This window comes from Diachasmimorpha longicaudata, chromosome 13 (genome assembly GCF_034640455.1).
Source record: "Diachasmimorpha longicaudata isolate KC_UGA_2023 chromosome 13, iyDiaLong2, whole genome shotgun sequence".
Taxonomy (NCBI): domain Eukaryota; kingdom Metazoa; phylum Arthropoda; class Insecta; order Hymenoptera; family Braconidae; genus Diachasmimorpha; species Diachasmimorpha longicaudata.
In genome coordinates, this window is record NC_087237.1 from 2,516,489 (window position 1) to 2,525,824 (window position 9,336).

General features: G+C 38.8%; 2 protein-coding genes across 5 annotated transcripts; one reads left to right on the forward strand and one right to left on the reverse strand.

Moving 5' to 3' along the window:
* The first annotated feature begins 50 nt into the window (after nt 1-50).
* Nucleotides 51-1,926, forward strand: LOC135168343 (uncharacterized protein). The gene is made up of 3 exons (XM_064132413.1): nt 51-432; nt 511-616; nt 726-1,926. The coding sequence occupies exons 1-3, from the start codon at nt 409-411 to the stop codon at nt 860-862; spliced, it is 267 nt and encodes an 88-aa protein (XP_063988483.1). The 5' UTR covers nt 51-408; the 3' UTR covers nt 863-1,926.
* On the reverse strand, nt 1,676-9,145 carry LOC135168325 (97 kDa heat shock protein). Of its 4 annotated transcripts, XM_064132368.1 has the most exons (9): nt 8,701-9,145; nt 7,849-8,017; nt 7,284-7,482; nt 6,229-6,907; nt 5,891-6,146; nt 5,626-5,756; nt 5,199-5,452; nt 4,819-4,926; nt 1,676-3,848 (listed from the first exon to the last, which is right to left on the reverse strand). In XM_064132368.1, exons 3-9 carry the CDS (start codon nt 7,422-7,424, stop codon nt 3,030-3,032), a joined length of 2,388 nt encoding a protein of 795 aa, XP_063988438.1. In that variant the 5' UTR covers nt 7,425-7,482; nt 7,849-8,017; nt 8,701-9,145; the 3' UTR covers nt 1,676-3,029. The 4 variants fall into 4 exon arrangements, with proteins under 4 accessions (XP_063988438.1, XP_063988436.1, XP_063988437.1 ...); XM_064132366.1 differs by lacking the exon at nt 7,849-8,017; XM_064132367.1 differs by lacking the exons at nt 4,819-4,926; nt 7,849-8,017 and having other exon boundaries at nt 8,701-9,144.
* Nucleotides 9,146-9,336: the final 191 nt, after the last annotated feature.

The following is a 9,336-nucleotide window of genomic DNA, read 5'->3' on the forward strand; positions in this document are numbered from 1 at the left end:
TTCATTTATTGAATTGAGGGAATCTCCAGATCAAATGATGCGATTGGGATGAGTCAGATCACATCTTAAAGTCCGGAAAATCCTCTACAAAACGAAATAAAAATAATTGAAATTCACTCAGCCAATATTAAGCTATTTGCGGTTAAAAATACTCAAATAGAGACCAGAAATGCTCGGTCAATTTTACCACGGAAGCTAAATCAGTCGAAACTAACCGTTAGTTTACGTCCCCCAACCGATAATGCCAGCGGAAAAACTTAGCTACGTTCTCAAAACTCCGTGAATACCTGAATTTTTATCATTTTACTCATAGAATATCACGTGATTCCGTCTCAGAACTCGAAATTGAAGGGCAGAAACCGCAATTGGTGATTAAAAAACCTGCAGTTTATCGGAAAATAAACAAAGATGTCTTCGGGAAAGGTTATACAGGTGATCTAATCATTTTACTTTCACTCACGTCAATTTTAATTGATTAAATACAATAATAATGCACAACAATTTGTCCAGGAACTCCCTGAGATACAAGTATTCAGAACAGTGCTCTATCATTGCGTTGTCATCATCGTCCTACCAGTCCTGTCATTTTTTCTGAGTAAAGTGTTCATCTTCGATGGTAAGTACAATTGATTTTTTCTCTAGTTTCGAGATATTTTGTGTGTATATTTGTGCTTTAGGATATCCAAAAAATTAATATATATTTTTTAATGTTTCGTTATTTGCAGGCCTATTGGGCTTGAACAATGTTCCAAGCAATGTTTACGCTGCAATTGTTGCAGTACTGGTGCTCCATGGGGCTCTTGGAGCATTTATTTACAGGGCGTACTTTCAACCTGATAAAACACAATCCAAAAAAGATTAGATCGTTGTTGTGGATTTTTATTCATCATTAAATTATAAGAGTAAACTTTTTCAGGCCTTAAAATTCAAGAATTGCATAACGAATTAAATGTTCAGTTATTCTTAAAAAACACTATTTTTTAGTTGAAATTAATTTCCAAGCCGCCGATTTACTCAATTAACAAAAAAATTAATACAAAAAACTGGTTAATTTCTCTCTAGCTAAAATGTTCATCTACATTTTACTTTAGAAACACTCATTCTCATCGTAAAGTTCAAAAGGAAACTTGAACAAAGATTTTCCCAGTCATTCCATAAACCACTTAATTATCTCCATAATGAGTGACGTTGGGATGAAATCCTACGAAATTTTTCTCCACTAAATTATCTCCGATAAACAAAATTATTCGTGACATTCTGCGCTACAACCACTCATTAGAGAAACAATTACGTGATTAATAAAAATAGAGATATATTTTGTAAGCTGACGTCACTATTGTACTTGCATTTAATTATTATGTTATGAAATGAATATTTTCTGAAAATTGAAATTTAAGGAATTTTTTCATAAAGAAACTTCTGCATTCGAAAAGAATTCCTAACCTCATTAATTATTTAAATAATCGATGCCATAGGTGTGTAATTCATCTAATTTACGGCACTGTTATTTTCATAATTATTCAGCGCTGAAGCTGTTAATTGCTGAATTGTTAATAATTATTCAGCGCTGAAGTGCTAATTATGGAAATTTCATCACTCATGATACCTCTTCAGCACACATCTTCCACTCCGAGAATTGAGGAAAGCACATATGACGACAAAGCAATGGCGTCTGTTACCGTTATTGTTCAGCAATTTATTTATTTAACCATAAATAATTATAATCGTACTACGTTGATTCGTTTGCCCTAAATTTCGGATACACAAGGAACAATTTTCATCGAATGTAAATATTTGTGAACATAATTAGGAAAGGGCTGTACGAATAATGTAATCAATAGTGACAAGTTTATCTCTTAATATCAATGTCCTGTGTAGCGAAGAAATATTTTCTATGGATGTGAATAAAGAAGTTATTCAATGATAGGTCATGTTTTTTGTCACTTATGTACAACTGGTTTCCGGCGTTGGATGTTGATTTATTTAAGAAAAAAAAAAACAATCTCACAGTCACTGGGGGGTGAGTGAGTGATGGAGAGATGAAATATAGATGTGAAATGACAATAAATTCATTATTTCATCAATTAATTAATTAATTAAGTGAGACACTGGATGTCCAGAACCCCCTTTGCTTTGCGAGAATATTTATTCTTTTTAAGTTAATGGGTCGCTAGTTAAGAATGTTCATTCCCTTTAATTTGTCGAAATGATCAGGAATTGTTTTTTGAGTCTTTAATTTGTGGTTTCATTATGAAATCACGAGACATTTTTTGCAAAATCGTCTTTATTATCTTTTAACACTCCCGTTTCATCCCTCCACTCAGCCATCTTCATTATCCCCACCAGCTCCTTGGAAATAAAAAAAAACCCTAAATGCACCCCCGCCCCGAAATGCTCGACAATACAAAAGAAAACCCGAATCGCCAGCGATATTCTCCCTGAATTTTTCAACACTCCAAATTTGAAAATCATCTAACCGCCCAAAAATTCGCCCTTGGCTTTTTGACTCTCCGTATTGCGACAAAATAATTTCCATTCATTGTCCCATCTCCAATGAATTAAACAATGTTATAGAAACTTTCCAGAGGCATTATATATAGAATTTCTATAGAATTTCCGTATTTAATATTCGAATATTTTTATCTGTATTATTTGTAAACAGAAGCTCTTCCGTACGTTTTCTTTCAATTATTTCTTTAATTTTCAATATTCAAAATTTTTTATTTCCATACGAGACATGACCAGATGTATTTAAAAAACCCTAAGGAGCTATCGCAATTCCAAACGAAGCCCTACAGAATATTCCAACGAATCTAAGCTACAAAAATTCTAGACATAATTCCTGCTCAAAAAAGTTTATAAAATTTCGCCTCCCTTCCTCACAATCCTGCCCCCATCTCCCTCCAAATTTGTGAAGTCGACGAGTAAATGTTAACCGAATAAAAAAAAAAAGAATGAAGTACTCGTCGAATGGATTTATTAACCGCAGTGATAATTCAGTTACTGGAAACGTATAAATATCAGGAAATCTACTCGACATCCATTTTATCCGCTTGAGGTGCCTGATTCTCCTGTCCCTGTGGATTCTGATTCTGATGGTTCTTCATCTCCTCGGCTCCCTTCTCCTTCTTATCGTCCTTGGGTGGTTCGACCTTGGGCTTTGGTTTATTGATAATGGGATTAGCAGTGCTCTCGACCGTCTGCCTGACCCCGCGCACCTGTGCGAGAGTCACTGACGGCATTTGGGTGCGTGGAGTATTCGAGAAGATGGCGTGCGTCTCCTCCAGCCACGCCCACTTCTCCTTGACAATGTTTCCAAGGATCTTGATCTCCTCGTCAGTGATGTGGGTGTACTTGTCGTCCTTGGAGGCCTTAATCTGGTCGTAGCTCTTTTTCGTCAGTTGGAGTGTGGCTGCAAGGTCGTTGAGGGCAGCCTGCCTGCCCTCGTATTCATTCTTGATGTCCTTGATGGGCTCACCGTGACTCCTCAGCTGGGACAGACGGTCCTGGTACACCTGCCTGTTGCAGTCCTCTCCTTCCTCGTACAGCCAGTTCTCTGTGTCATCGAGGGTTCTGCTCAAGCTCTCACGGTTCTCCTCAGTTATAAAGTTGGCCAGCTGATCCTCATCGGATATCTTGCCACGCAGGTCGTAGACGTACTCCTCTAGAGCATTCCTCGCGTCTATTCGCTCCTTCTCCTGACGATCTTCAGCTACCATCTTACACTCCTTCTCCAGCGCCATGTCCAGCTCATGCTGGGGAAGGTTGTAGGTGCTTACTTCGATTGGAAGGTCCACCAGGCGAACTGGATTCTTCTTCTTGCCCTTTCCATCGTCTTTGTCATCACCCTGAAGGGAAAAAAATATTTTTTGATAAAATGTGAATTTGGTTTTTGAGGTTAATGGTCGACATTCATTATTTATGCTAGTTGTCATGAAGGGAAGCATTCTGGGTGGTTTGGGAACATTGATAATCAATTCTTCTAAAGTGGAGCTCAACTGGCTTCATTGCCACGGTAACGCCCATGCATTCTCACTGCTCGTGAAAGAAAAAGTGCGAGAGGATAGTTTTCTCTTTGGAGAAAACGTTGAGGTGACATCGCCTACGCGCAGTACGTCATCCTTCGAGCCTATTTTGGAATTATTCTGAATTCTGAATATTAAGGTCAAGGAATGGCACAGACTTGTGTAAATGGAGGTGTTGATTTTTGATGGGCTAATGATGGAGTGGCAAATTATGTCAATCACTGAGGGGCTTGCGAGTTACAGGTTGTTGGTGTAATTAGATAAATTGTAAGAATATGTAAGCTGATTCATGAATCGTCTCGATGGCCAGAGAATTCAGAAGAAAAATGTTGGGGATTAAAACTCTACAATTACGAGAAATCTACACAGATAAAATCGTCTTTGGTTACCCTAATCGGTCATCTGACGCCACGATCGTACGACACAAAGCAAATAACACTAGCATAGTCTTTAAAAAATCAATGACAATGCAGTGATAATGTAGACCAACACAAACAAAATCAGACGAGGTAACTAATTGATGAATTGTGTTCTAAAAATCGTGACATTGTTTAGAAATATTCTAATCTATCAATTTCCGAAGATACCAAGACCTCAGGGGCTGACATAACCTCTCTTTCTCTCACGACTGTACAACACAAAGCAAACGACATCAAAATGAACAAAAAAAAACGACATTGCAGTGAAAACTCAAAGCAACTGAATAAAAACAATCAACAAAAGGACAGTGATATAGACTTATGGGGAAGTTGATTGACGATTGGTCCAGGGTTAAATTTAATATATCGCGTACCGAGCTGAACCAGGATCTAAACCTGGATGAGTAGGACGGGCCAGAGCCCTTGGAACATCTTCCATCATCCTCAGCGTCTGAGTCTCGTTGGCCCCTATCCACGCGCACCTAAATCACAACAGACTTACATTGCCCTCTCGCGTTTTCAATATCACTGAGACTTCTACGAATGTTAGCTCTTAATTAGCACTTAATTAATTACATCTCAACTAGTGAATTAAATGTGACGTGATGGGAGTTCATTCCTCTGATAGGTCCATCAAATCAATAATTTTTTTTTTTTGATTCGATTGACGAAGTAAATTCGCAAGTCTGCGATGATTTAATGGGGACGCGTGGACTTGGTTTTTCTTGAGGTTTATGTTATGGGATTAAATTACCTCTTGGGCTGGGGGCTCTTTGGCCTGGGCTGCCTGGTCTGGCTTGTCCTGCTCTGCCTCCATGTTGTTGCCAGCCTGCTGCTGTTGCTGCTGCTTCTCCTCCTCTTCGAGCTCTTGTTGAGTCATTTCACGTTTTTCAACTACAACTGCTGATGTCACCGTGAAGATCCCGTTCAGGTTTAGTCTTACTTTGATTTTCACTTTCGAGGGCTCATTTTCAGGCGTAGGCTTGATATTTTTTATGTACCACGTACCTGAGATTATCAATCAAACCGCATTAATTCATTAGAAATTATTAATTAATGAAATGGAGTGCAGTTGACTGAAGTTTAACGATTTGTAATAAATCTATTCATGTCAATGTCCTCATTAACAGAACTGGCATTATATTGTATACGTGAATAATTCATATTCAGTTCATAATCACCTATATGTGTTGTTGGATACGATGGTGGCTGAGAGGCATAAGTGGCAATCAGAGACACTGAATTCATCCTCTTCAGAGTCAACGACTTTGAGAATGGGAATGCATGGTTGTAAGAAAATACTTCAAGCTCCCTAGAACAGAAGAAAAAATGTCAACAATGTTCAATGAGACAATTTTAAAAATTATATAACAAAAATATTTAAAAAATCTAGTAATGTTTTTTTAGTCATTTGAAAAAAGAATAGAAAAAATATTAAATACGCACTCGTCCTTGGGCTCTGGTGGATCGAAACTTATTTTAATCGGATAAGGCTGAATGTCAGTGACAGCAAAATCGCGAACTCGGACAGCTGGACTAAGCATGGCGCACTGGAGAGCACAACCTCGTGCAACAGCCTCATCTTGATTGAGAGTCGTTGATGCTGGTTTGCCAAACACTTCCTCCACCAGTCGTTTGATCGATGGAATTCTGCTTGAGCCTCCGGCTATTTCCACTGAGTGAATTTCTTCGAGTTTCAGACCTTCCGAGATTGAGAAAACAATTAAAGTAGAAAATTTATCACTAAAATATTGAAAGAGCTGAATGAACTTTCCAAAACTCACCAGAATCACGAAAGCACTTCTTCAATGTCGCCTCAACGCGACTGAACAAATGCTGACACATACCCTCCATGTCCTCCCTCTTCATATCCCCGTGGACATCCTTCTCCTCCATGAAGCACTCGATGTTGAGAGGCAACTTGGTGGAATTAGCTGACATTTGTTTCTTGATCTTTTCGACCTCGGCGAGTAGTCGCAAGTAGGCGCGGGGGTTCGAGTGGGCGTCGATCTTGTATCGGGCCTGAAAATCCTTGCAGAAGTGGTTGGCGAGAATCATATCGATATCCCGACCCCCTAAATTGGGATCTGCAGCACTTGCCAACATCTTGAGCTTGCCTTTATGGAAAGCAGCGATGCTGACTTGAAGGCTGGCGTATCCGCAGTCTACAAAAACAACATTACGTGGTGGTGCCTCCGGTGCTGGTAAATCCTGTTTGTAAATTCCGTAGCACAGGGCAGTGGCAGTTGTTTCGTTGAACAAACGCAGAACATTTAGGCCAGCAATACGGGCAGCATCGAATAGAGCAAGCCGCTCTGCTTGGGTAAAGTATGAGGGAACTGATATCACACAGTCATTGACAGCTGTTTGCAGAGCTGTTTCTGATATTTCTTTCAATTTTGTGAACAGCATCGCTGTTATTTGTTCGGGGCTGAATATATGCTCTTCGCCCAGGTATTGTACCTGAAAAAAATAACAGTAATGATAATTTGAATATGTGGGAGTTAATTACGGAGTTGAAGAGCTATTTACAGAGCTACATACTTCAATAATATTAAATAAAACTGAATATATATTGGTTGAGCATTTGGCTTGTGAATTTTATAATGGTGAAGGTTGGTGGCAAATCCTTGAGGGATATTTCTTGTAAAAATTATAAATATATGGTTTTTATGTTCATAATGATAAAGAATCAATCACAAGAAAAATTTTCCCATTGACTATTTAGGCGAATGCTATTTTGACGATTTTACTTTCGATTTCATGATATCTCTCGTCATAGGCCATGAAAAAAAAAAAGAATAAAAGTAGTAAGCATATCTTATCAAAATTATCTCACATGTATGCCAATACTTCCATCTGGCTGTGCTGTTATATTGTACGGTAGGAAACGTTTCTCCTTCTGCACTTGTGGATCATTGAATTTTCTACCCAATAATCTCTTGAATCCAAAAATTGTGTTCTTCATGTTTGTCACCATCTGGTTCTTGGCTGCGACACCCAGAATACGATTTTTCCCGCTAAATGCTACATATGCTCTGAAAATAATTTCAAAAATATCTTGACTATTCGTATCATTGAATGTTTTTTATATTTTTAATATCTCAATCAAAAATTATGACATAACCTCTCCTATGCCATGAAAATTTCAAAACAACTCCAAATCTCGGTAAAATTATTATTATTATCATTTGTTGTTGACACAGGCCAAGAACAAATGAATAATTAATGGTTTTAACTCTTAAATTATTATTTGTATTTAATCAGATACCAAATAGTTTCTTCTGAAATTAGTTGATCATTTGAGAAAAAAAATGATGAAGGGAATTGATTGGCTTATTATGGTTCAGTTGGAAAGGAAATGTTGAGTGTAAAGACAAATGATCGGCGATTATAATTCATACACGTGGACTAGAGCAAGGGGTCAACGTGACGATTGAAGTGCCTGGAATGAATCACCGGCCCATCCAAATAAGGTCAAAAAGGAGAGCAGATCAAAATGTATTGGGGCAAGATGAGGAGATTCGTACGACAATTGTACGTTTCCATGCCGACAACGTATGGAGAACGTTCCTGAAAGTCCAGCATAATCTCAGCTTATCATCGTTTTTAGTATCTCGTGATCATCAAAATGGAAAATTTTTTCGAAGAGTGCAAAGAGGGAATTTTCGTGAAACAAAATTGCACACTCGAGGTTGTGGTCACTTCTCACGTCTTGCTGACCGCGAAATTATCTTGAGAATGAGTGTTTCGATTAAAATATTTTGTAGGACCTTTCGTGCGAAGAAGTTCTTCCTCCACGAAAGATGTTTAGTGATATTTTACTCTAAAATCACTCATCTCATGAATAAATACAGCTTTACCGAATCCAGATTCTACTCTTCAAATTTTCCTCCATCTACACGTGCTCCTAAAAACCGGAATTATCTCCAGAACGAGTGTTCCTAGGGAAAAATCTTATGACACCTTTTTTCTAGAAGATTAAATGCTTCACAAAAGAGGTTCTGTAACATTTTTTCCCACGGCGCCCCATTCTCGAGATAAATCGGTAATTCTCGGTCACCCCAGCATGACTCTAGATTTTTCGATGCCAAGGTAACCTCAACATCTCCAACTGGTGAATAAAATCATCATAAATAAGGAAGCCTATGTCCATTATGAATCTCTAGAAATCTCGTGTCACCGAGGCCGGTATTACCGGCACTCGTCCCCCACACGAGCCCCCCTAAACCGACTAATTAGAATAAGGGACTCACGGTGTACTACGTAAACTGTAATCATTGGCGATGGTTTCGATGCCTCCCGCCCTGGCAACAGCAACATAACAGCTCTCGTTGCCAAAGTCAATTCCAATGACGGACATAGCAGCCATGTCTGGTCTTGGATAAATCCTCTGCACAAGTACGAATCACCAAACTGAAATAATCCAGTCCACGATCACGTTTTCCACCACTCTTCTACCCGATCAACCGTACTAATTCAGTATGAATGATCAATGGCGACTTATCCACTCGATTGATAAAACAATCGATTATTTATATGTCTCTATTCACTGGTTGATGATGAATAAATAGTTCACAATGTCCAGAGACTGGAAATGCAGTAGTTGGATAAATTGTGGCATAGATTGCTCGCAAACGATTGCTTGGTCCTCGGTCTAGGCGGTCCTTTCGTTCGTTGTGTTGACTGACGTTGCCGTTGGAAAATTTCTGGCCAATCAGCGTGCTGCTTTGGAAGGCTATGGCAAGGCCTCTCATTGGTGGGAAAAGACCGGGAGAATCCGAGAATATTCTAGAAACTTGTGAATCGATCGGATATGGGGGGAGTCTCCAGGGTGGAGTGAGGCCAAGACACGTGCGAGATACTTCTAGAATGTTTAGGAACCATTGATC